The 27339-nt window shown below is 41.7% G+C and overlaps 2 protein-coding genes across 7 annotated transcripts in view; one reads left to right on the forward strand and one right to left on the reverse strand.

Moving 5' to 3' along the window:
• The window catches only part of ntng1a (netrin g1a), a 124764-nt gene extending 116578 nt beyond the window's left edge, over window positions 1-8186 (forward strand). For 3 of the 6 annotated variants that reach the window (XM_079576030.1, XM_079576025.1, XM_079576026.1), the window contains 2 exons: window positions 304-438; window positions 6907-8186. In XM_079576030.1, coding sequence (XP_079432156.1) covers window positions 304-438; window positions 6907-7172 — 401 coding nt within the window. In that variant the 3' untranslated portion in view covers window positions 7173-8186. The remainder of the gene's footprint in view (window positions 1-303; window positions 439-6906) is intronic. The other 3 variants (XM_079576028.1, XM_079576027.1, XM_079576029.1) reach the window with 1 other exon arrangement.
• Window positions 1-27339, reverse strand: part of nrros (negative regulator of reactive oxygen species) — a 326601-nt gene that overhangs the window by 149959 nt on the left and 149303 nt on the right. The window lies entirely within an intron of this gene.

Genomic DNA, 27339 nt, shown 5'->3' on the forward strand with positions numbered 1-27339 from the left:
AGAGTCAGTCCAGTTTCAGATAGAGCATGTGCAGATGTAGGCCTTAAAGACCATCTAAAATACCAAGCTACTGGTAATGCTTTGCTTAATTGCTCATTGCATGCTGTTTAGCCAAAATGTAAATGTTATTGTTGCTCTTTACAAATCTGCTAATTTGAAAAAGTCATCGATATTCAGTCATAACTTCTCATTCTGTCTCCATCACAGTTGAAATGGCCGCATTCTGACTTAGCTCTAAAGTGTTTAGCAGATGACTGTATGGCTGTGAAAATGGAAGCCTGTGTCTGTCCTCTGTTCTTCCAGATTGTAATTGTAACCCGTATGGCTCAGTCAGTAATCGCTGTAATGGCACAGGATTATGTATTTGTAAGGAGGGCACTACAGGGCACAAGTGTCAGGAGTGTCTGCCCGGATATTTGTGGGACAATGGCTGCAAATGTAAGTAGAACCACTTTCGCCTTCTCCTTAGCAGCTACAGACTCTGCTCTCCTATCCGCTTTTTTTTTTTTTTTTTTTTTTTTTATGTGTTGCGCAATACTGCATAAGATTCTGATTTTTTTTCTGATTTAAAATGCTTGTTCAGGAAAACTCAAAACCAGGTATAGGCCTGTTAAGGTGCTTTTTTGGTAGATGTTTTAAAATGTGTTTTAGAAATCTGTTTATTATGCAGGAATTTGTTTTAAACATTGATTAACATATTATTTCACTTCAGAATAAGACCACAGACACTAAATATTACAAATGATACTTTGGAAGAGCCATATTTCTCCACATTTAACCACAAGTTATCCTTTGTTATCGTTTTTTAAAATGTGTTTCCCAACTATGGTATGGGTACCACCACTGGTCCTTAATAGAATTGACCTTCTGAGCCTGCATTTTGATGTAAAGTAAGTACCATGTGATAATAATATTTCATCTAAAGTCTCTTTGCTGATCTCAGCAACAAAAGAGTCTTGTAGGTTTACACGTGGACCAATGAGAAAAGCTTTTCCGTGCACAGGGAACAAGGAGGGACTTCCAGTTCCAATCAGGAAGGGAGTGGGAGGAAACTTTTTTACTTTTGAAGTTTCTCTCCTCACGCATTTATTCATATTTAGTAGTATTAGTTATTTATTAGTTCATGATTACCTTGTATTTGTAAATGCTTTATAGTTATGCCTTAGGGTTTAATGAGTAATGATTATTTTTACATGATTACTACATCACAATAAGCTCATTTGAGTCAAACAAATGAGTTTTAATCATCCAAATGTGTGTATTACTCCAACACAGATTTCCACGACTCATTTCTCTCTTTTCTGTATTTCCCTCTGCAAATGAAAATGCCACTGCAATAACAGCTATGACCTCAGTTGCCTGAGCCTACACCAAACCAGCTCTGTCTCGCTGCTTTCTGCCGTGGCCTTGTTAACAATGTAATGTCAGAGCTTGTGCCCTATAGGACTTACACAGACATAAACTCAATGGCATGGCAGGATGCATGCAGCTCGGTGACTGTCATCCAGCCGCCACCGACACAACAGCTGAGCCAATATTGACCGGTGCCGCGCTCCTGTGGCGTGTTTGAAAAGCCCTCGCTCCACGCCAGTCCACAACACCACAATGTCATCCAACTCCAACATTTTGATAAGAGGAAACGCGGATTATTCTGTCGCCTAGCTCGTTTATTATTTGTTGTCCGCTCTTTTATATATTTGGATTTCCCCTGGCTATAGCACAAAGCATGCACTGTGTGTGATGTTTTCCTACTTTCAAATGTCACCAATTTTTCATTGTTTGTTCGGACCAATCTCGTGCCACCTGGACGAAAGTCCGACAATGGTGCTATTTTTTGCAAGAAATAATGGAGTTGTCTCTTGTGCGAAATGTATTTCACTAAGGAGCTCAACAGTTCCACCAAGCACAAAGCTCACTGTGGTTCTGCCAGGAAACATCCCACTCAAGAGTTTAATGTAAAGGCTTGTGGTATTTAGGATCATGCAATACAATTATGGGTGAGAATTCCACAGGCTTATATCTTTTTAATAAAAAAAAAAGATACATCTATGCATAAGTCTATGTTGTTAGACATGTTTATTAATGGGTGCGTTCTCTGTTACAGTTATGAATAGATAAGGAAAATCATTAGTTTTATTCTCACAAGTTAACACATCTTTTTTCATAAAGTCATAACTTACTTCCAAAACCGAAGCAGGTTTAGGGGATTGTTGAGCTTAAACTTTTGGCATAAATCTTACAGCTTTCTTTTAAAATGGTATCAAATTGAAAGTGAAGCTCTGCAGTCAATTATAAAATAGAGCTAATTTTCGGGCAGTTGTGTTATTGCAACTCAACATTTTGTGCTAAAAATAGTGCCTTCGCTGTCTTAATTACCAACTTAGACGGCAGATAAATGTTTACAAGCATCATAATTAAAATACAGTGTCAAGTGAGCAGTTATTTTCCCCAGATGGTTTGTTTATCCTCGATTTCTTACTAAAAATATGCAGCGTTCTCCCCGCGCTGCCCCAAACTGAGCCGGCGCACACAGGCCTGTGGTGTAACAAAGGGCCGCAACACAAGATTATATGGGTGTTTATATCAGTTGTGATTGAGGTGTGTGCGTGTGAAGACGCATCAGTTCTCAGGTTCTAATACTTTTACTGCAAATGGCATATTTTAGCACGTTCGCCTGGATGCCTGTAAGGAGTGCCCCAAGGTAGTGTTCCTGAGAAGTTATAAAAAACAACAAGTTAAAAGAGCAGCTGAGGTGTAAGACTCGCTGCAGCTCATTGTTTGAAGAACAAGTTCCTTACTGACTGTAAGCAAGAGACTGCAAAAATCTCTTTACATTGAAAGAGAAAAGCATAAATCCCATTTAGGCAAGAATATCAGGTCTATATCCGTGAGTCTATTGCAGAGGTAACTATTATGTACATTCTTCAACATAACAAAAGAAATGTCAGGTTATGAACTTGTTGCTACATTGTGTATATTATAGTAGATAGCTACACACACCATTGTCAAAACTAGACATTTATATTGCCATTGGGTTCACAAACTAGAAATTTTGGTGGAATGGTGTAACATGAAACACAGATCAACAATAATTATAAAATTATAAGGGCAGGCAAATCAAGAGTAGAATAAGCAAATTACAAAATATGTACATGGCTTGAGGCTCACACAAAAACATTTCAATATACAGAGAGGAACCTTTTGGAAACCTATAAGTGGATTACATTTATTTCAAGATATTTAGATATATCTCTTATGTCCTGACTTGTAGTTTTGTTCAACAATGGCCATTATTTACTAATATGAGGAATATTTTCAATTTATTTCATTTTTAATTGTTTTAATTAAAAAGCAGTATTAAGTTTTATAGTGTGAGATTTTTATTATTAATATTCAGTAGATAAATACCTGTACATGTCAGAGCTCCAGGCCTTCATGTTTCAAATATATTCACATAGATGACTAACTGAGGAAGGTTAAACCAGTAGGACTGTAAATGTCAAATGGGGTCATTTACCAAGAGTTTAAGTTGTGCAAAAGGAGTAACACGTGCAAAAGCGGATCAGCAGTGGAGTCATGATGGACCCGAGCAGTTCTGTGCGTGGCCATGTTAATGACACCAAAACGTACCAAACCTTTCCACGCCCATTTGTGGTTTGATGAAATGCTTGTCATCTATTTCTGACAGTCACAGCCCTCCGTGTCTCCTCCACCGCGGCGCTCCTCGCAGCTGAAAGTGTCTGAAAACTTTTGTGACCTTGCGGCTTCGCTCCCGTCTCTCGCGCCTGCCGTGTATTTTTGCACACGGACGCGCCTCTTTGTGCATGCAGACTGGAGAAGGCAATTAAAAACTCAAATCTCTCATCAAACACATGACGGTCCCAGACAGGCACACCTAGCTCTCCAAATATTATCTCTCATATCAAAAGCAAACGGCGCAGATCTCGTCATTTAGTGCCTCTGTTTACATCTGGAGGAGGAGACGGAAGGTGTGGAGATTCTCGCGCAACTTTGAGCCTGTTCGCGCTTTCATCACACTCTCACAGCTGCTCCACTAATTGTTATGCTTATGCGTTGTTATGTGCATGATTACAAACTAACAAAGATCAGAAATAGGCATGCTCCGAGATGATGTGGAGATGTGCAGAGCTGGTCATGGCTGACTGTTAACCTAAGAGATGCGTCTCCGCTGTCAGAATCCCACAACGTTGAAAACTGCTAGACTTCAGTTTCAGAAGTCAAGCAGCACCGAAAAATATTGTATTGTTAATATTATAATATTACAAAATATTTTAAATCATTACTGCACTAAATGCCAATTCCTTGCAAATTATATATACAGATTATCCTTGAAATTGCCCATATATGGTCATGTTAAATACTTAAAAGGACAATGCTACCAGGAAGCTAACATTAGCTTCATGCTACGTTAGCTAACAAGTGCTGTTTTTTGCTTCTACTGAACAATGTGCTGTGAAAAAAGATCCATGTGGACCCAATTTTGGCTTGACTTTAATGGTGTTTGTTAAATATGCTATTAGTTTAATAGTCTAAAAATTGTTGAAAAATTGTGAGAGGTTTTCTACCCCCTCGCCTAGGCCACGCCCCCTTGTATGGCACAATGCCATTTGTATCAATGGTAATGTTCAAAGCAGCCATGGGAAAAGCAAAGAACTTTCTCCCATTTCTCCACCACTAATGCTAAATTATAGCATTTGTTCAATATGTTTCTACTAAATAAAGATACACAGACATGGAGAGGCGCTGATTGGTTCAACAGCCCATAAATACTTACAAAATTGATAATACATTAGCTTCATGCTAATGTTAGCAACAAGTGCCGCTTTTCGCTTCTATTGAACAGTTTGCTGTAAAAAACACATCCATATGGACCTGATTTTGGCTTGACTTTACTTGTGTGTAATGAATATGTTTATTGTCCACCAGAAAATGGCTAAAAAGAGGGAAAATCTTGTTCCCATGAGAGTTTATCTTCCCTCTCAGCTAGGCCTCGCCCCCTTGAGACTCAATGCCGTCTCTATTGATCAAATTTTTCCCACTTGTTGTTTACTGTGGTACAAATGTTAATTTTACAAATTCATAACGGTCCTAACGCATTCCTAACATCCTAATTCTCTGCAGAGATGAGTTTATAAACATCATAGGATTCAGCAACAGAGGAACCCTGGTAATGTTTACAACATTAGACCCCCCTCCTTATTAGCGTCTCTCTCTCCAGATTCGTGATTCGCTTGTAAAAGGCCATAGATGCCTGCAAACATGATACATCTACTACATAGAGCTCCTTCAATATGAAATATATTTCAATATCGTAGAACACTATATTTTACTGTTCTGACACAACAGACAGAAACCATTATAGCCCAAGCACATTGAAAGAAAAACAAAGGCACTTATTTGACATAGAGCGTAATCTTTCTTGGCCTTTTTCTGCAACTTCATGAACCCTATTTCATCCAGAATCAATATAGAAGCCCCATGTGGAGAATTACTTAGTTTAATTGGCCCAAATGACCTGCAGAGCGCAAGGGGGGCGGCTACAGCTCGAACTGTTCTTTGAAGCTGAGTGAACCAGCTGTGCGGCGCTCCGTGCTGCCTGTCTGACGGACAGACAGGCTCAACTTTATATCAAAAACACAAAATTATTGTGGTCATTTGTAGAATAGAACTATGTCCAGTTCAAAGTGCAGATAATTCCAAAGATCTCTCAAAATGTAAATGCTAAAAGATAATTACTTCACGTTCCTTTTCCGAAAAAGGTAGGGCATTTAACCATTTGAGAGCCGATTTGGACAAGTCTAACTCCACGCCTCTGGAGGAGCATGAATGTCTATTCTGCAACCAGAAATTAAATGAGCTGACAAAGCTTTTTGGATGTAATTATAAACAGAGACCAGAACACAGAATCATAAAATTGTAAGTGAGAAAAGAGAATAGGTGTTTGACGGTGTGTTAAAGGCTGAACATGTCCCTCTGCCCTGAGTCATGACCTGTGTCTCTGACTGACAGAGACACACTCACCGTCACATCCCTCCTCTCTCCTCTATCCTGCTCTTCTTCTGAGTACATGACACTTGAATACATTTTCAGTGACTGCCATGAAGATACTGACTCACCATCGCTATACTACTACATCTACTGAAGCCTTTTCTTATTCACTATTTGGTCACACATTGCTCTCGTCTTGCCCCAATGGCACTGAATTATGGGTCAAATGCCGACCGCAATGGCCTCACCTCACCTCACTATTGCTAAATCCCTATCTGCCAGCGATTACTGGAAAGCCGCCTTTTATTTGCTCGTAATTGTGCTGTGGGCTCCATAAAGCATGGGAATCGGGCAGGAGTAGCCCCAATGTTCATCACTGTTTATCCGTCCGTGTTGGTTTATTAGTTTGTGTATGGTGCCTTTGTTTGCCTGCAGCTTGCTTGACAGCTTGCCTCCGCTGGGAATAGTGTGGCCTCGGCGTCCCCGGCTCTAAATATATACGCCAATTTTCACCTGACGTGCAGCTTGTGGAAAGTCACTGCTGTTTTGGGGGGAAGGCCTCACAGACTTCCGGATGTTTGTGTGGGAACAAGTGACGGGGAAATGGGCTCCTCAGCCGGGGTTTTAAAGGGAATAAGATGATGTTTGCAGGAAATGCTGTTATTTAAATGTAGACACTTGGATAGTTTTAAATGTAGTCTAGTGCGATGTTAAAATTGCTTCGACTTTAAACGTTAAATCGATTGCAATAACAGGGATTGCATTCATAACCATTTACTTGAAGCTTTTGGCGTTGTCATGATACAACCTCCAACCAAAAAATGTATAAGTTGCTTAATAGTTTTAAAGTAAAATCCAATATGTGTGAGTCTGACTTGTGTTCGCTTGTCTCCCCAGCCCGAGTGTGTGACAACGAGCTGCTGCGCTGTCAGAACGGCGGAGTGTGCGTCAACAACGTCCGGTGCAACTGTCCCGCCGCCTTCACCGGGATCCTGTGCGAGAAAGCGCGCTGCGAGAACGAACTGGGGGGCTGCCTGGGCGCCAACTCGGGACAGGCCTCCCTGACGCCGGCCCTCTCCCCCAAAACCCCGCTCCCCCTCCTCCTCCACCTCTTCCTCGTCCTGCTGCTGCTCTTGAGAGATGCCCCCTGCTGGCCGGTCTAAAGACACCCACCCGCCCAGCGATCCTCCCGCCAACCCACCCGCTCATCCTCTTCCAAATAACCCCCCCAACAAAAAAAAAAGAGAACCCATTTACGACAAGAACAATCATGAGCTTTTTTCGGGACTTGATTGAGCTTCGCTGCCCCCAGTGGACACTCGCGATACCGGGAATGTGCCAGAGTGCAAAAACTTTTTATTTAACTTTAAGAATATATATGAGAAAAAGAAAAAACGACAAAAAAATAAATAAAAAAATGCCAGATGTTATTTAAAAAAAAAAAAAGAGATAAAACAAGCAAGGTGCAGACAACGGAAAGAACGACATCCCTCCCTTCCCCACAAAGCCATACCAGGTACTTGAGCTCCTTTCCAGACGGGACAAACCCAAGATGACAGACTTCCTCACCGTCCTCTCCTCCTATCGCCACGGCAACGACAGCTGCTACCAATCGGCAATCAGCTCCTTTTCTTCTTCTTCTCCTCCTCCTCCTCGAAGGTGGCCCGCGCCCGTCTGCCCCTCCCTCGGGACGCCTTTCTCTCTCTCTCTCTCTCTCTCTCTGTGAGTTGCTCTGACGTTGGCTGGACTTGAAATCTTGAAAGCGGTTTCAAAACGTGTCCCGGCTGAACGCTGCACAAAAGCAGAAGCGAAACCGCCGAAAAACAAACAAGCAAAAAGAGGAGCTATACACACACACACACGGAAGGCATTCTTTGCTGTCAGTGCATTGTGGATCGAAGGGAAAGTACCGGACTGCCATTCTGAGAAGCTTCAACATCCATCTCGTTTCTATCTTTCATCAGCTTCTGTTCTTAAGCCTGTCTCCTCGCTCCTCCTCGACTGTCCCGCCATGCTGCCACCGACCTGTGATTTTGTGAACCCTTGTTGGTTGAAAGATTACTTTGTCACGTGTTAGTGATGATGCACAATTGTAAGAAGCCCACCTTTTCTCCTCTTCGGAAAAACTAAGTTGGCAAAATCGTTTTTTTTTTGTTTTTTTCCTGTCATAGATCCGTCTCGACAAGAGTCTGCAATCATGACCTGATGGTAGTTTTGAGCCGATGAGAATTGCATAGGAAATCTTCATTGTATTTGCAAGTTCTTAAACAAAACACGTCATGTAGTCCTTTTGTATCTTTGCCTAACTGTGACTGATCAAGACGTCCCAAGATTTGATCTTTTTATTTTTTTTCCGACGCATTTCTCCCCTGATTTGTTTCTGTCGATTTGACTTTTCGTTGTGCAATTGGTTATCCTTTGTATTGGCAACGTGCTGGCATCAAAGAATATCAGTTTACATACAGTATTAATAAAGTGTAATAAAATCCCACCAAAGGACATTATAAATGTTTTGTTCTTGCTTTAACACTTGAGAATTTAAGTGAATAAAAGTTTAAAAATAACCTGCGTGTCACTGTGTTTTGCTGCAGGTGAGTGGCATGGTTTCATTCACTTTATTGGAATAATAATAGGTTTAAATAAAAACTTAATATAACACACATTTTTGATTCAAGGTTAGCTCAGTTCATTTGGCTTTATGGTCAGTTCTATTAAAAAAGCATATGTTCTCAATAGGGAGCAGCAGAGAGAGAGAAGGGGTGGATTCGGCTTTTCGACAGCCTGGTGGATTAAGTTGTCCTTCAGTCAGTCAGCCCTGGCACATATCGAGTCTCCGCTGTCGTCTCCCTGATAAACAACTGTGGGAAACAATATAGACAATACTGTAAACAAATGTAGATGTGATCTTTGTGGTATTTCTGTGCAATCTGTCCTGAATCCAATCTGCTAAAGATTTGTGTCCGTGTCATGCATTGTCGGAGGCACTGAATTAAATATTTACAAGTATTGATGCCTCTGAGAGAGGCTGTGTTCAAAGTTTATATAGTAGGTCTTGTCAAAGAACAGACAGTTCATCTATAACCTGAAATATTGGAGCTTCCCTCCTCATGAGCGCATGACACTGTTACTGCACATTTTTACGCAGTTCATTGTACATAATATTGACTGAATGTTAGTGTTCATATGCAATGCAACGTTTTTAATAATGGCGGAAAGGGGAAAACCATGGTTTTAGCAGTAATTCCTCAATACCAAAAGACCTTTCTCTGACTAAACGTCCTCAACACTGACACAGACCAGTACAGATAATGCTTACACAATCATCAACATTACAATTAGTCCCATCAAAAGGACAAGTCAAAATATATTTCTAAGGCTTTAAACCAAGGTCACAGTTGCTTTTGAAATAAAACCATATTCAAGTCTTTCACACTTTGAAAGGAAAGGAAAAACATATCAAACTTAGGCACACTTTGGTACATTTAAATTAATCCATGCAAAAAAACTTTTGAATAAGATTGTTTTTATTACCCTTGATTTCAACTTTGATTTGATAAAATTATAACTAAGTCATTTGTTAGTTCACACAGGTCTGTTAACGATGATATAACATAACAACATGGTAAAAGTCAATATTGCATGACACAGGCCCATTAAGAAATAGAAATCATTTCAACAAAGCTTCATTTTCTGTAACTGACGCATTTTCCAAACTACAACTTAACCGTTGCATGTTCTTATGGAGCCTTTATTTTCAGCTATGGTGCTTTGCAGAGCTTGCCGCCCTCTTGGGATGTCTGTGATAAATCCAGTCAAAGTCACTTGTTTGTCAAGGTCTCCTGCATGGCCTTAATTCAGTGTGTGCGTTGAGCCCAGGTGTCAATGCGCCGTGCTGCGTGGAGAATTAAAATAGAGTTTGTGGCGTTAGGGGAGAGCTCTTCATCCCAGATACCTCACCTCCAGCATCTGTCGGCTGACCCGAACCACAAAGCATCACCCGAAAGCCTCGAGGCTAAAACTACCAATGGATCATCTCAAAATGAACAGTGTTTATAAAACACCTATGGGAATTATGAAACAGTTTTAGCCCTAAACCAAAAGCAGTGTGCGGTGTATCATATGGGATTCATTGACTTGGAAAAGACGTCCAAGTCACATTTCCTTAGATCATGGCTGTAATTAGCTGGAAGCCTCGTAAAATCACTCTCGGTGCCACTTACAGGCCATCGTGAGGCCCTGGGGAGTAGGTAGCTGTCAGCATTTCTTCAGGCTTGATGGAAATTAGGTTGCCAGCTCATATGGAAGAGGAGTTTCAGGATTTTAAAAGCACACTGCAAACAATTCCAGGGTATATGTTTCTAGATGTTCTACGAAAAAACCTTTACTGATGTAAAAGCCCTGAGAAATAATCATACCAGCAATGCTTTATACTTATGATAATCTTTGAAAGAGATTATTATTGCGTACTTCCATTACCTGGAAGGACGCAATGTTAAAACCTCACGTTTTGCTACCTATTGTCAATGCAAAGCACCCGAATGATCTCCATGGAGATGAGCTGATGTCCTGGTCCCAGCAAAAACAGATCTTTTGAGTGAAAGCTACATATGGATTTGATTGGTCGTTTGACATTATCAAACATTAGACCTTTCACAATACATTTTGCTGCTAGGTGTTGTGAAGACTACACTATGAGAAGTGATCTTGAAGGCTTGAGAATGTTATTTTGCCGCCTCGCCTATAACGGGTGCTACACAGGAAATTGTTCAGAGCAGAATCTTCTTTTGGACAATTAGCTGATTTGATCAAATTGCAATTCCCTCGATGGTTCATAAAGACATTCATGTACATAGAATGAACTAATGAACAGAAAACCAGTCCAAGACTTACAGGAGATGAATGAAACGTCTGGGGGATGATTAGACGGATACTTCCATCGTCCTTCTTCTTCGAAAGCGCTTTGAATTAGGCTTTGAATTGTGCCGTAAAGATAAATAAGCCTCGCTTTGGGTCTCAGGGGAAACACAATACGAGGCCAACATCTGTAATTACTGTTTGAAGCGAACTACTAGCATGTCATTGAGCATCTATTAGGAAGAGGAACACACCGACACGTCTCTGAATGGTTTGACATCACATCAATATTTTCCGTCTAAATGGTCCTCCTTTATTTGCCAATAATTTTTTTTTGACAAATTGTGAGTATCGATGAATAGACTCTTGCGTCATAATGATATGGCTGCGATATGATGTGACGAAAAAATAACGATATTCTACAACTGACTTACTCTCGAAATCGCCATGATGAAGGGTACAGTTCTTGGTGCATCCTGAGTGAGTTGAAAACGTGCCTGAGCAGCCCCTACATTAGCCCAGGTTGAGAGATATTGACCTCGCTCCGCGCTCCTTTATTCCCGCTATGGTTCGTGATGTTTGTTTGTGCGATGATCAATGCGCTCATCGATCAGCACACAGCGTTTATTGATCTCAGTTTCTTTTTTCCTTTCGGAGGGCGCTGGGCTGAGACGGACAAGCTTTTCCAACCTCCTGGTCCCCCCCCCCCCACACACACACACACACACGAGATGTACAGCAGATCAATTAATGGACGCAAAAGCTCCTTACTCCGTCGCTTCTTTATAAAAGTGAGACAAAGTTATGTAGCAATCCCCCTCCCTCTCTCTCTCTCTCTCTCTCAACCATTGGCTGGGGTAATCTCAACGCTTGGCTGAGTAATGAACACTTTCGCGGCACCATTTTTCAGAAAGCCACAGATTTCTTCAGAGACTGGGACACAGGAGAGTTTGCATGATGATGTTGCCAAGTACTGTAAGCGCATGTGGCTGCAGATGAGGCGCTTTAGTTTTCTACATGGCTCAATAGGGTCTTTATCGGCTAATGTTTTGAAGGTGAATCCAAGCCCAAGCAAAAACCATAGAGCGCAATCATCTACTCTATTTTATAGCATCAACACAGTGTGGAACCATCTGTGGACAAAAAGCTTGACGTTCTGGCAAAGTTTGAGATAAATGTACTGACATCGATATTTCAGCTTATTTGCTCAAAAACTATTACAGCAATTTACAGTCAGAGATTGTGCACTCAATTCCTCACTTCCGAAATACTATGTGCTTAGTCAATGTTGAGGCGCAACATAGAAATATTTACAGAACTGGGTAGATCACAGTCTAAAAGCATCTTTAAGTAGAAGTGAAAAACGGCGGAAAAGAGAAACGTTGACCTCGAGCCTGAGGAACAATTCCAAAAGCCTGTTGGTTAGCAGGTAAGTCACTGAGCCTGGCAATATCAGCCACTAATGTAAACAGCTAATGATCATATTGGCTCATGCTGTCACCCACACCATCTCTGTAGCACAGTCAAGGTTCCATATTAATTAAAGTGTCCAATCGCAACGCACTCGCTAATGCTAACGCGGCTAGTGCGAACATGCCTGGTCTTACCATACCCTCGTACTCATTTCGTACAGCGGGTCTGGATCTTCACATTTGAACATTGAACTCCTTTTTAAAGGGACTATACAGAGTTTGAAAATGTTCAAATTAAGTATTTTCCTCCTCCTACGTGTTCCTGCAATGTCCTAATGTGTAGAATGAGCCCAGACCTGTTCACCACAACTGCCTCTAAAATCCTGCACTGTCACTCAAAAAGTTGTTAATTCAGGTCCGAAGTGCCGTCATGCACGAGTTTAAAATAGAAGCTGCAGTTACGCGTAATACCTGAGGTGGCAGTAGTGAGTATAACATCATTAGCGTTTGGTCATGATTTATGTAATGCGTAACATGTAGGAAAATGATCATTGGGGTTTACGGATGGCCAGGCTACCATCCACCCAAGTGGACAAAAAATAATAATAAATGTTTTCACTTGCGTTGTCATTGTGGATGTTGATCACAGTGATTATGCCCCACTAGAAGAAGGTCCCTGCTTTGATTTTTGGATCATGTGTTCTTTCAGTGGAGTTATCATTCTGTCCTCGGACGCATTGAGTTGTCTTGTGTATGAAAAGCGCGGTATGAATAAAGTTAAACTGCTCCGTTTTCTCCCATCAACCCAAAACATGCACAACAGGCTAATCATCTTGGTACTCCTGGCCATAAACCTAAAGTCTTATCTTACCTTAGCTCAAGATGCTTCCCTTGGGCAATGTTTCACCCAACAGCACTGAAGAACTGGGCAAACTGGGCAAATTCCCTATTCATGGAAATTACATTAAACCCATGTCAGAGTAATTTTTGAGTCATGAGATTAAACTGTCAAACATATATAACTGGAATCCTAAGAACATGATATGGGTCTGAACTTGAATGAATGAATTAAATACATACATCTTGGCTTATTTGGAGTATTTTGGATAAAGTTGGAGACCTGTTTGCACGGCTCACACAGATGTCACTTCAGTGCACAGCTTGATCACACGAGGTGGAAAAACAGACCGAGGAGACTCAGTGATTGAGCGGTGACATCTCATTCAAGTCTGCGCATTGTGCGGAGAGGGGGACTGTGCAGGAACCATTGGGACTGTGGCTTTGTGCCTTCGCCCCATTCTTTAAAGTACTTGACACTCTCCAAATTTTCCAGCTGTGAGCCCTGCGCTGTTTGAAATGTAAAGAGAAGGATCCCATTGAGAGCCTGTGACAATGATTGATGTCAAATGCCGCTTTGTTGCAACGAAGAGTGAGAAGTGACAATATTCTTTTTTCCCTTTTTTTTTTTCCCGGGACAAGGACACAAGGAAGTCAAAATGTGATGGTTAATTTTTTTTCATTGTGAGTCCTTTGACTTAGGCGACTCGGCACTCATGCATTTATCCGCTTCTGAACCAATGGCATTTGAAGTGGAAACCGACAAGTCTGTTTGTTTTTGAATGGTGCCGTTTGGTGTCGTTTGGAGAGCGCCGACCTGCGCAAACACTGGACATTTTCCACCGATGTACTGTGTGCTGTGGATAAACAGCCAAATACACTCATGGATTACACAGAAGAAGGGTCAACTCACGCAAACACTACAGGGCCCGTGTGCTCTTCTGGATGGCTGAGCAACTTTGGGCTATCACTTACTTTAATTTACTTTTAGTTTGGTTCTTCATTTTAGGCAACTTAAGGGCAGGTTATGTAACAATTTTAGTAAATAATCCATAAACATGACAAAACTGTGTTTCCAAATCAAGTTTTGGTTTCATTACAATTATAATGTTGGTTTGTTCAAAAGTGAAAAAAACATTGACGTAAAAGTGTTGTTTCTTTAAAAAATGTTGGGTTCTTAAGACAATTGACTCTGTGCATAACTTCAGTTCATAACGCTGCCCAAGAAGTGACTTCCTGTTTCGATCCAGCACTCCAAAATAAAAGCACACAACTCGTCTCATTGATTAGTTCAGCAGGTACTTGCAGTATTACAAGAATATAATAAAGAAGAATCAACACATTTTAAGAAGAAGAAGATCTTTATTTATATAGCGCCTTTCGCAGACATGGTCACAAATCGCTTTACATGAGAGAATTTCACATTCCCTCCACACTCGATGGCTGTAAGCTAAGCTTTGTAGCTGCAGTTTCCCCGGGGGGAAACTGACAGAAGCGCTGTCACGACTGCATATGTCTGCGCCAATGGTCCGTCTGACCACCATGACCAAAACTGGAGTACCTGCACAGACACGGGGAGAACATGCAAACTCCACCCAGAAAGGCTCCGTCCAGGTGGGAATTGAACCCGGGACCGGAACCACTGCGCTACCATGCCACCCAAGTGTTTAGTCTGTCAATAGTTAGGCAGAAAGAGAGTTAAACTAATGAACTGCTGAACTAATGAAAAGATGGTGCTTTTATTTTGGTGTGCTGGATCGAAACAGGAAGTCACTTCTTGGGTGCCGTTGTTATGATTTTGAAGTTATGCACAGAGTCAATTATCCAATTCGAAAGCAGAAGTCATGAACGGTCGACAATTTGGCTAAAAGATAAATACGTTCAGGAGAATATATGGGCCTTTTTAAATGTTCACATTTCACATTTTTCCTGCACCACCTGTTATTTTTGTAGCTTTTAAAATAGACCTGATGTGACATTGCCCCTGAAGCTGAACAACTGAAGTGTAAAAGTGATTTAATGATGAAAAGTGTAAATCATGTTTCTTCTATAAAAATTAACCACCCACTGTGTTATTTGTGGTGGAATCTGCACAACCTCACGTCATGAGGAGAAATGGTGACTTGTATAGCCCTTGGTCAATAAAAATGCAAGTTAATAGGTCAACGTTATGCTCACAAACAGGGGTTAAGCATGATATTGTTCCATTGTATCTTTGCATAAGTACCCTGCCTAAAACTCATAGTTACTGAGAAAATAAATATAAACAAAGCCTTTGACCAGGTTTTCCCAGAAGCCAGATGATCTTTAAGCAATAGACCAAAGTGCGCCTTTCCTTTTCCTTTGTCCTTTTAAAAGATAAAAGTGGTGTTAAAGCATCGTCCCCATCACAGCAACATTGTTGACCTTCGAAAAGCTCGGCTAATTCCTGCCACCTTTGAAGTATGAGCCGGCGCTCCTCGTACGAATGGTTCTGTGTATAAATAAAATATGACGCAATATCTGCCGTTAGCCATCACCTATTTCTTATTCTTTCACATTGAGAACAGAGGCGTGTTGCTCCTGGCATGTTTGAGTCTGTAATAAGGATGTGGTGATGATGATCAGCAGCGTTGAGTGAAAACAGACTTTGGCAACGGATCAAACCACTCAAATTATACGAGACAATCAGGAGAGAGAGGACGGGCATCTCCAGAAAAAGCCCATTTAGTTTGTTGCTAAAAGAAACAAACGTGTCCTCACAATTTTTGCTTGACCGGGGGGGGGGGGGTCTCTGTGATTCTTGGGTGGCCCCAAGAAAAAGGTTCAGCTTTTAAATGGACAATACGGGGTTTAAAAATATTACAATTATGTATGTTCCAACAATGTCCTAATGTTTAGAATGAGCCCAGACCTGTTCACCCCAACTGCCTCTAAAATCCTGCACTGTCACTCAAAATGCTGTTAAGTGGCGTCATGCACAAGCTTAACTGCAGTTACGTGCAAGACCTGAGGTGGCAGTAGTGAGTATAAAAATGACCAACTTGCATCTAGTCCCTAGGGGAGATATTATGCAAAATCGACCTTATAGTGTTGTTGTTTTTTGCCATGTTACAATGTTGTTCTTGATCAAAAACATGCCTGGAGCGATACTACAGTTACTCTTCTTTCTTTTTTTTATTGAAACAGCTGCACACTGAAAGGGGGGGGGGCGTGAGAAGGGCTTACAGTAGGATCGCTTGAAAACCAGAAAGTGAAACTACTGCATATTTACAAGTGTCAGATAGTGATAGATATGTTTAAGATTTTTACCAAATACCTGCAAAAGGATATTTCCTTTATTTTCGCCATTCTAGTAAATAATAATAATAATAATATGTGCTTATCCACACCCATATTTGTAAGATTGATGACATATTCAAAATACTGCCTCTGATGGATGCCTAAGATTCCTGTAGTGGCTTCTGTTTTCCCGGAACACCTCCTGGACACACTTTTGAACTTTTCCAACACAAACACAAAAAAGTGAACACTGTCTTCAAACTAAACATTATGTCATTACCAGGATAAGGATGAAACGGTGAGTGAAATGCCCATCTGCTGTGCCTGAAGTTTGAGACAACCTTTAAAAATAAGTAGGACGCTGCTCATGTGAAAGTGTGTAGAACTTGCACAGACAAAGGATAGGAAAACAGCGGCACATACCTGGCTCAAAGTCACATTTTCTACCTTTGATGCCACGCTGTAGTATAAAGGATAATGAGGCATTTTTGCTTCCTGGATCCGCATCCGCCGGTCTCCCTTCGTTTGAGCGCATACTGAACGAATGCAGCGGCTCGCCTCGATTGTTGCCTGGGAAGGATTCATTAAAGAGGAGCCCATCACTGACCACGAGAAAATACCTGCTCTCCTCCAGCGATCCCCAAGGACACGAACAGGTGTGAGAGGCATAATTATAAACCTCCTGTTTGCTCTGAAGTCCTGCACAGCTCCAGATCGCAGCAGCTTCACAAGATAAAAATGCACTTTGGAGGAAACCCACTGCAATGAAACCAGTAGTGAATTCTTTTACACACGTCCCCTAGGTATTTGACACACAAGACATAATGCCAGCTGTGATGATGAATGCAAATACAGTACAATAGACCATATGTAATGTGTTAGTCAGATAAGAAGAACAGAGGAGTATGCAGTTGCTTATAGAAATACCCTAGACTTCTGACTGTACAATGCAAACATAAAGCCTTTCATCCAATGGCTTTCAGCTGGTAGGTCAGGAACTAAATGTGGGTCATATCAGTGCTGAGACATTGTGAAATGTTTTAATTTGGTTCGTGCTTGCCATTATTCCCGAACATTATTTGTTTTGTCAGTCAATTTTACCCAGAACTCCTCCCGAAGGAACACAAGAATCAGCCCAACAGTAGGGCAGGCCACACAAGTTGAAGCTTTTTGTACTAAAGTGAGGGCCAAAGGCACTAAAAATGATTTGTCAGACAGTTGCAGCCTCTTATTATTAGTTGTGGCGAAAGATTTGATTCACAAACACGTCTTTCAAAGCATAAACATCAGTCCCATTGTGATTTTAGATCAAGGGTGTCCAAACTTTTATCACCGAGGGCCACATGCAGAAAAAATATACAAACAGCTGGGCCAGACTCAGTAGAGGTCAGATATATAACTTCAAATCTATTGTATTAAAGTTAGCAAATTCAATAAATTGTGCTTTTTAACTGATTAAAGAGACTAGATGCAAGTTGGTCATTTTATGCTCACTACTGCCACCTCAGGTCTTACGCGTAACTGCAGCTCGGGCATGACGTCACTTTGGACTCGAAGCAACAAGTTTTTGAGTGACAGTGCAGGATTTTAGAGACAGTTGTGGTGAACGGGTCTGGGCTTATTCTACACATTAGGACATGACTGGGGGATAAAAATACGTTGTTTTAACATATTAAATCTCCATATAGTCCCTTTAAAGTAAAAAACAGCCTTCATCACATGTTTTTTTTTAGAATTTGCAGCGGGGCAATTAAAAGTGGGCCGCGGGCCGCAGTTGGCTCACGAGCTGTAATTTGGACACCCCTGTTTGAGATGATTTGAATTTTAAAAAGTGTGCGATCACATCTTGGATATTGTGAGTTATCTGGCTTGCATTATTAACATTTTATAATTTATCCCCTGCCTGAACCAAGCACATTTTCTCCGGATCGACCTTACCCAAATCTAAATGCTTCTCGGGAAAAAGGTCAAAATAGCGACAAAAAGGTGACAAAAATAAGACGCAAATAAGGATGAAAAGGCAACAGAACAGGCGACAAAAAAAGGATGAAAAAGCAACAAAAAGCCCTGTCAAAAATGCAACAAAACAGGCCACTAAAAAGCAACAAAAAGAACAGCTCTCAAAGACTCGACTCCCAGTAAAAAAATGCAAATCCATTTTCTTTTCTGTGGCTGGGATCACAAACATGACATAATAATCTGTTCTTGATTAAATAAGTCAATTTTTGATAGGATTGTGGGAAAATTATCTTCATCTGGTCAGAAAGAGAAGTCGTCAAGTAATTACAGAGATATTAGCTCTAAACCAAGGCAAGGTTTTTGAATATTTAGCATCCCACTACCAGAGCTGTTGAAGTTGGGCTTTAAAGGATGCTGTCCCATCTAAAGAACACTTTATACATATACTGCAAAACACACAGAAAAGAGCGGACATGTTTATTCGCGCTCCAAAAACAACCTTGGATTTTGCCACCGCTGCTATTTTGGGCTTTGCCGGTCGGTGGAACTCGGAGCTCTACGGTGCAAAATGAGGAGAAAAAGTCTTTCAACCCCTCTTGAGAGAATTTAAGGAACATTAGGGACATTTGCATTCGTCCTTGTGGAGTATTTTGGTCTGACAGAAAGGTGGAGTGTAATCAGACAGCTTGATTAAACCAGCGCAGACCCCCCGGTGCACAAGGGCCTCACGTCTCACACGAGCTTCGACTAAGTAAGTGTCGCTGGAGTGCAGTAAATCAGCAGAGATGGGCTTGGTGATTGTGTATCTGTCAGTCAGCCATGATTCCATAGGACGCAGGACTGCTCCGAATTAAATGGAGAGCAACATTTCCCACGCGTTGTTCACTTTCATAATCAGAAAAAGGCGCCATAAAAGGCCAATACTGTCGGCAACACTTGTATGGCACAACTCTTGCAAAAGCATAGTGATAAGCTTCTGTGACTCAATATCATGCAAATGGGAACTGAAAGATGACGCCGAGCAAAGATGGAGCTTTTCATGATTGTCAATGATGGACTGCATGTCGAGGTGTTGGGCCTTGAACGTTAGAAGGAGAATAAAGGCTTTTTTCTTCTTCTTTAGTTAAATGTTAAATGCTATGCTTTATTCAATCCTTTTGTTTGCTATAGTTCTTATTTCTGAGAATGAATTTGCCTGATTAATCAAAGATGCAAAATTTAAATACGGTACCTCATAGAAAAAAAAACATGGTTAAAAACTTTTTAAAAATCCAACATAACGTTATACTAGACCTTTAAAACAATTCCCATCAGTTAAAAGGTTTGTCCATGTCATTGCTGCTTGATTTATTCCTCCATTTTAACCCTATCATTTCACCACTCCATTCTCCTCCATTATAATCATGACACTCTTCGCCGCTCGGACACTATGTTTTGTTCTGATTTTCCGTCTTTTGCTCATTTGGCTCAAGTACACGTTGTCACCGAACGGATCCCTCTCCAAAGAGAAAAATGACATTTCGGGTCGGGGACTTCAAGGATGGTCGAGTTAATGAATGGCCACCAGATGGCCCTTATTAGGCTAATGCGTTCCCCTTCTCCGCAGCCCCAGCGTCCGCCGGGGGACTGCACTGGCTGGCAGCGCCGGTATGTGTGCAGGTCTGTGTGGATGTGGTTCAATATGACTGGTTAAATGTGGAGCGTGTGGCATGAGGTCGGTAGGTACAGCCAAAATTAAAGGCACACTGTAGAACTTTCCAGGTTATGCGTTGCTGTATGTCCCCAAGATCAACCAAACTGTTGTACAACTGAAAACAAACAGTTATAGAAAACCTGGAAGGGACTTTGACATTGTGAGCCTGATCTTCTGTCTGACACAACGTTAAAAGAACAGGTCACTGTTTTTCCATTCTGAGATATGTTCTTACCTGAGCTTAGACGAGTTGATGCGTACCTGTCTGTTTTTTGTGCGTTCCCGTAGAAGAGCATGGTAGCTTCCATCTTCACCCCCGTTTGGAGCTATTGAAATATGCTGGGAGAGGCCAAATGCTAACAACATCTTTGGTTGTTTTGTGTGACTGAGGGCATAAACAAATACCAGACAGGTACGTATCAACTCATCTAAGCTCAGGTAAGAACATATCTCAGTGAGTAAAAACAGTGGCCCGTTTTTTTTAGGTTAAGGATAAGGATAAGGTTAGGGCTAAGGCTAAGGCTAAGGTTAAGGTTAAGGTTAAGGTTAAGGTTAAGGTTAAGGTTAAGGTTAAGGTTAAGGTTAAGGTGAGGGTTAAGGCTAAGGCTAAGGCTAAGGTTAAGGTTAAGGTTAAGGTTAAAGTTAACGGATAAAGGCCTCTGCATACTCCACAAGACGCGAGAACTTTGTTCTTGTTCTTGAGGCAAAAAAAGTTCGTCTGGGCTCTGACATTTCTTACTCCACAAGACGTGTTGCTGCCGAACTGCCACGCCCCCTTTCTCCGCAGCCAAAACAAACAAGGAATGACCGAAATAAAACAAGCCATTTGACTTCAAACTATTATAAAATGTATCAGTCACGATATTGAAAACATTTTGAAGATTGACTTCGGGCCAGATCTTGTGGTGGCGCACGGGGCGGCGCAGGCTCTTGGCGAATTATTTTCCGAGTGGCGGCGCTATTTGTGCCATTCGCCTCCCCCACCTGTGAGGGGGCGTCACAGGAGGAGGTGACTGCACTGATGGAAACACGGCTGACATTCACTTCCTCGTTTACATTGCGCTGTCTTGCGTTCTGTCTTAAGCCTTAGGCTCTCACAGGTCAAACTAAAAACTTTATTTACCCCATCGTGAGCTAAACGATGTTCACGTCTCGAGAGAAAAAGAGCTACAGCGTCCGCTGTGGCGCGGATCGCCCGCGCTTGGCGTGAACGCGAAGCAAAACAAAGGCACATGTTCACCCCACACAACCACACAACCACTCTCCTGGACGCGGAGTCGATCTGGTTGGAGGAAAATATGTGTCTGGAGTGGCAAGATCACAAAGTGCGCTCCTACTGAGCGCTAAATGTCACGCTATCGTCTGCGTTTTGAGACACAAGATCGGGCCCTTCATGTTTAGCCACATCTCCTGCTGGTTTATTATGCTAGAAAACGTTCACGTTAAAAGCTTACCTCCGTGTAACTCGGTAAAACCATGTTGTTTCATTTCATTTTATTTTATTTATTTCATTCAAAAGTGATGTTGTGCAATCACAATAAAACCGCCAAGCCAACACGGTCTGAATGAAACGGAGCAGAGGAGAAGAACAAGTCGTATAATATCTAATAGTTTCACGTCTGTATCGCTCAGTACAGGGTTTGTCCATCCAAGAACCTTCACTGAACATGTTGGTGATGTTTCCCGGTGTTTGATGAAAGGGTATGAGATGTACAAGCTTGGTATTCCTCCGTCCACAAGCCTGAACCACTTTTTTTTTTTTCTTTATCACTCGCCTCTTTCACGCAGGCAGTGCCAGGCTCTTCTGTTTCCTCTTCGTCCTCGCCCAAAACGTCCTCGTGTTTCTCCCCAGGACTTTTTTGCCATTTGCGTGTATTTTACTGTTGCGAGCGGTGTCGCAAAACTAGCCATGTTGTCTCCGTTTTCCGCACCGGTGTTCGGACGTAAACATTGGATTCTCGCTTTCCGCTTCCGCTAAAATAACCCCGCCCACTAAAAATCCAGCCAATCACAGCCAGAGTTCTCGCAGCCTTGCCGAAATAGTTCTGCTGAGCTGATGCGTCAGCCAGACCTGCCGAACAGGAGCTGCGAGAATAAAATGACGTCATTTTGTTCTCGCAGCTCTGGGTGCGAGAACAAAGTTCTCGCGTCTTGTGGAGTATGAATAGGCCTTAAGGTTAAGGTTAAGGTTAAGGTTAAGGCTAAGGCTAAGGTTAAGGTTAAGGTTAAAGTTAACGGATAAGGTTAAGGATAAGGTTATGGATAAGGTTATGGATAAGGTATACTTGATTGTCCCGGTAGGAGGTGCAGATGAGGTTGTCATCTTGCATGCAAACAACTGCTGCACCTGTGTCTGTTTTTTCAAGTGGCTCGAGGGCGCCGCTTAGAAAGCAGAGGTCGATTGAGGTGTGGTGGGCCACAAAGACTGGTCTTCAGCCTACGTTTAGAAACACAAGATCGGGCCCATCACACAACAAAATCCAGGAAATGCAGACCGCTTCTAGCCTGGCTATAGCCAGACTAAATATTACAAGTTATCTTTAGTCTGGGGACCAATTCATTTTCTCGTGGGAGAGGTGTGGTTTATGATTGTCCACAGCCGTTTATTGGGCTACGAATGTCTATCATGTTGTATCAATTGATCCAATGACATATCACATAACCGCTGTAAACTTTCGAGTTAAACTATTTAGAACATGGTCTAAAGCTTGATCGAAAGATAGCGTCGCGTCTGCTGCTCTCATGTTGGATCCATAAATAAACTTTTTTTTGTTTTAATCCATAAACAAACTGCAAGCTTCCGTATGTCGTGTCCGCATCTTAATTCTGTGACTGGTCCACAAATCCATGCGAAGATTTCGGCCATGGTCCCCAGGCTGCTATGAAGTTCAAAATGATTCGAGCGCACACAGCAGCATGGGTAATCCCAGGCTAGATGGCTTCAGCAGTAGAAGAAGATATGGCCAAAATAAGGTTATAACATGGTTAATAGATAAAAGAAAAACTCAAGCTGGAATAATATATCTGAGTATCCACTTCAGTTTGGATCAAGGACACACTGATTATTTCAGGTTGGTGAAGAGTCTGGCACCGGTCCGGAGCGGTGGTCATGTGACAGCCGATCCCCTCCCAAAAAATGGATGGAGCGGTGCAGCTCTTTCGCTCCTGTCTGACACTGAGCTAATTGCCTCATTTATAATCCCCGCTCCTCAAAATGACTAATTGTTGCAAAGAACACATCCGCCACAAAGGCCCGCGCTAATCCGCAGAGTTACGCCTAACACGGCTCTTAATTGCGCGTCGCCGCTGAGTGTTTTGTGCGAGGTGAGCGGTGAGCCTGGGAGGGGGAGAGAGGAGCTGTCAGTGTGAAGTCAAATGACACCGCCGTCGGCCGCGCAACAAGTGACTGGAGGCGTCAACACTGCGTGCGCCAGCTGTTGTGATCCGCCATTATGTAAAATATAACATTTGTGTCAATCAGCGCAGAGTCGTAGTTTATTATACCTTACATGGGTGTCATAATATGGATAAATGGCATGTTAAGGTTGTGTACTTGCATTACTGTACAGAGGAAACTGCTTGATAAACAGTGAGGTAAGCTGCAATAATTAGTAGGCGACACATGACCAGCTCATTTCTATCTGATGATTGACAGCGCTCGGGTCAATACCATTAGTGTCTGTCAATTACATTACATAAAAGCACAGTTGGTGGAAGGGAGAATAAAGGACCTTTTCCAGTAAATTTAATGAACAGCACAAACTGAATCCTTTTCATGAAATCAAAATACAAAGTGTCGGTGGTATCATGAGACCTAAATTGACACAGTTTTCATGAGTATGGGCCTAAAGAAGTGGTATTTTGTCATGATAATCATCCATGATACCTGTTACATTAAAGGAATAGGCCACCGTTTTTCCATACTGAGATATGATCTTACCTGAGCTTAGACGAGTTGATGTGTCCCTGTGTGGTCTTTACTCATGTGCTCAGTCACGCAAAAAGACCAAAGATGTTGTTAGCTTTTAGCTTCTGCCCCTCTATGGCAGTGGTTCCCAACCTTTATTGTCGTGTGTACCCCTTGAGCCTTTCAATGGTCGCCCGTGTACCCCCTACCTCAGGGGTGTTGCAGTATATTTAGAAAGTAATTACTTAAAAATGGTATTTGTAAGAAAAAAGGACAATGTTGCGTTCAAAATAAACCTAAAATTCTCCCAAGGCAACACATTTTACTGAAAATATAGCTTTTCCTATGAAAATTATGTTCAATTTCCCCCTTTTTTCAATCTGAAATAGTTTCAAGTACCCCCTGCTAGGTCCTTGAGTACCCCCAGGGATCCCCGTACCCCTGGTTGGGAAACACTACTCTATGGGGCCAAATGGGGATGAAGTTAGAAGCGAAACATGTCGATTTTCTAAGCCGATATAAAGGGGTACTATATTGCAAAGCGTATTAACACCTTAGGAGCACTTCGACGTCTGAGCAGACAATTGTATAGGAGTGAAGATATCCGCTTAGAAAATCGACATGTTTAATTTTGTGTAACTATACTTGGATTGTGTAACTACTCACATAACTGTATTTAAATAGGGAAAACATGGAAAAGCTTGGTCACTTCTAACTTCACCTCCGTTTGGCCCCATAGGAGAGAGGAGGAGAGGCTAAATGCTAACAACATGTTTGGTCTTTTTGCGTGACTGAGCGCACGCACAAAGACCAAACAGGTACGTATCAACTCGTCTAAGCTTAGGTAAGAACATATCTCAATATGGAAAAACGGTGGCCTGTTTCTTCACGACGTACACCTGAATTTGCACCAAACTTTTAGAAAGTTTAAACAAACACTTAAATGGCAGTTTTTGTTTTTTGTTTAATCATATGAAAAGAGTCGAGTCTTTCTCTTCAATTGTTTTTCTCACTGAGGGTTTTCTCTTCATTTCTCAACAACAGGAGCTAAAGATTGCTTCTTTTTGATTTGAATCAACTAACACAAGACAATGTTTTTGCAATGATGCCGTTGTCTTGTGAATTGACTTCGTGCATAACTTCAAATCATCGCAACGCCGCCAAAATGTGACTTCCTGTTTCGATCCATCACGCCAAAATAAAAGCACACAACTTGTCTCATTGGTTAGTTCAGCAGGTACTTGCAGCATTACAAGAATGTGATTAAAAACACACATTTTAAGTGTTTTGTCTGTTAATAGTTAGGCAGAAAGAAAGCTGAACAAGTGAACTGCTGAACTAATGAATAAGATTGTGCTTTTATTTTGGTGTGCTGGATCGAAACAGGAAGTCACTTCTTGGGCGGCGTTGTTATGATTTGAAGTTATGCACAGAGTCAACTGTGTCTTGTGTTCTGTTGTGAAAAAGTGGTTCAGGCATGAGAAATCATTTTCAGACCTCCTTTTTGGTACCTCCCCAAAGATTGCACCTCTGGTTGTATATTTTTAATTTCAGTCTACCGTGCCCACTGTGTTCAAGTGAAATATCCCGTTTTCCCGGCGCCGTTACATAGTGCGGCGCTCAGACCTGCACACTGAATAAACATTGCATGTGAATGAGCCTCTGATGTGTAAGCGCGGTTACGGCTGCATCTAAATAGGGCAACAATATCATCATTATCCATCATGGCAAAGATGCAAAAGTGTAATAAGGGAGTGGGGTGACCTGAGGCGGCGGTGCGGACCCAGCGGTGGAGGTGGGACATAACTGCTGACGCCAACATTCCCAGCACTGACTAATGGGAGCCCGATACATCTGGAGGTGCTTCAGGGGACACTGGGGAACGGGCACACGGCAAATGGCACGATTGTCGGCTGAGGTTCGGAAAGAGAGGGAGGAGGTGTGTGAAAAAGAGGAGGAAAAAGGGAATGAGAGAGAAAGACAATGAAGGGGTGGGTAGGTAGAAAGAGCTAGATAGAAGCAGTGAGAGGGAGAAAGAGGAGGCAAAGCTAAGACTCTGAAACCTCAAAATAGAAGCGGTGTCTCCAGATCTCCATCGTCATGAGCGCTGTTGAGAAGGCAGCGGGACACATACATAATCCTGAGGTATATGCGAACCACTGCCTCTCACACTCCACACACTCCACACAATATGAGGGGGAGGATAATGAAATATGCCATATGAATCCAATAAGAGCCGATCCACGCTTTACGCAGAGATTGATGTACACAGCTCTGCAGGAACGCGCACTGGCAGGGGCTTGAAGCTTTTTGGACAAACCTGAAATAATCTTTGCACTTTGTCGGTTCTCTCTCATGTTGAGTTTGGAGACGGATTTACTTTCTTGAACTACACTATAAATGAAACTGAAGAAGTGGCAACACTTATGCAGGATCTAAGTCATGTGAAAACCCATGAAATTGTCATTTCAAGAGCCATTTTCTCCAATGCATTTTTCCTCACATTGGTGCGATGCTATCTCCAGGCACGGCAACTTTATTTACACCGCGCATTTCGTACACAAGGCAACTCAATGTGTCGCCATGTCAGTAGTACCTATTATAGAGTTCTAATTCTCCATCCTTGGACTTGTTGTTAAAGATTTTTTTCTAAGCGATTTTTAATATGTAATTCCTAGCCGGATTTATTGAGGTCTGAATTTGAAAACATAAAAAAATAAAAATCCAAAATGTTTTACAGATCAGCATACAGTATATTTACAGAACAACATATCCAAAATCCCCTTTGAAAAGTCTAAACTCCGGTGAACTACATCCCCAGTTGGAGAATGCATGTGAACGCTCACTCAGCTGAGGAAAACAACTGGGGAACTCGGGTCAAAACAAGCTTCCCGACTTCTGCACCTGACTGTGCAAATCAGCTGATTTGTTTTCTAATATCGTCTACATGGGCTTTTTAGTGAAACACTGCTACTTTTTTGAGTTTAGTGTGAGCTGTCGTCATCCTCGTAGTAACAAAATTGCGGGTGAAATGACTGACATCAACGTTAGCAAAAAGTAAATTTATGTGATCTTTTTAAAACTAACAAAATACTGTTTAGCTTTTGAGATGCTAACAAGACGTTTAAATAATTTGCTGAGCTAAGCGCTAGTCCATGATAAACTGTTTTTTTATGAAAACATAAAATAACAGAAAACTTGCAATATGTTTTTTCTCATATTTATGCCAGAAATCTACAGCAAAAGGTTGAAATTATTGGCTTTAAATTTAAAAAAAGGTTTTCCTATTCGCCTGCAGTGTCTCACATGAAGGTAAAAAAAAAAAAAAAATACACAAAGAAATCAAAAGACAATAGCTGTCACTGTAAACACTCCAGCTCCTCAGCATGACTGACTTTTTGCACGTT

This window comes from Gobius niger (genome assembly GCF_951799975.1).
Source record: "Gobius niger genome assembly, chromosome: 18".
Classification (NCBI taxonomy): domain Eukaryota; kingdom Metazoa; phylum Chordata; class Actinopteri; order Gobiiformes; family Gobiidae; genus Gobius; species Gobius niger.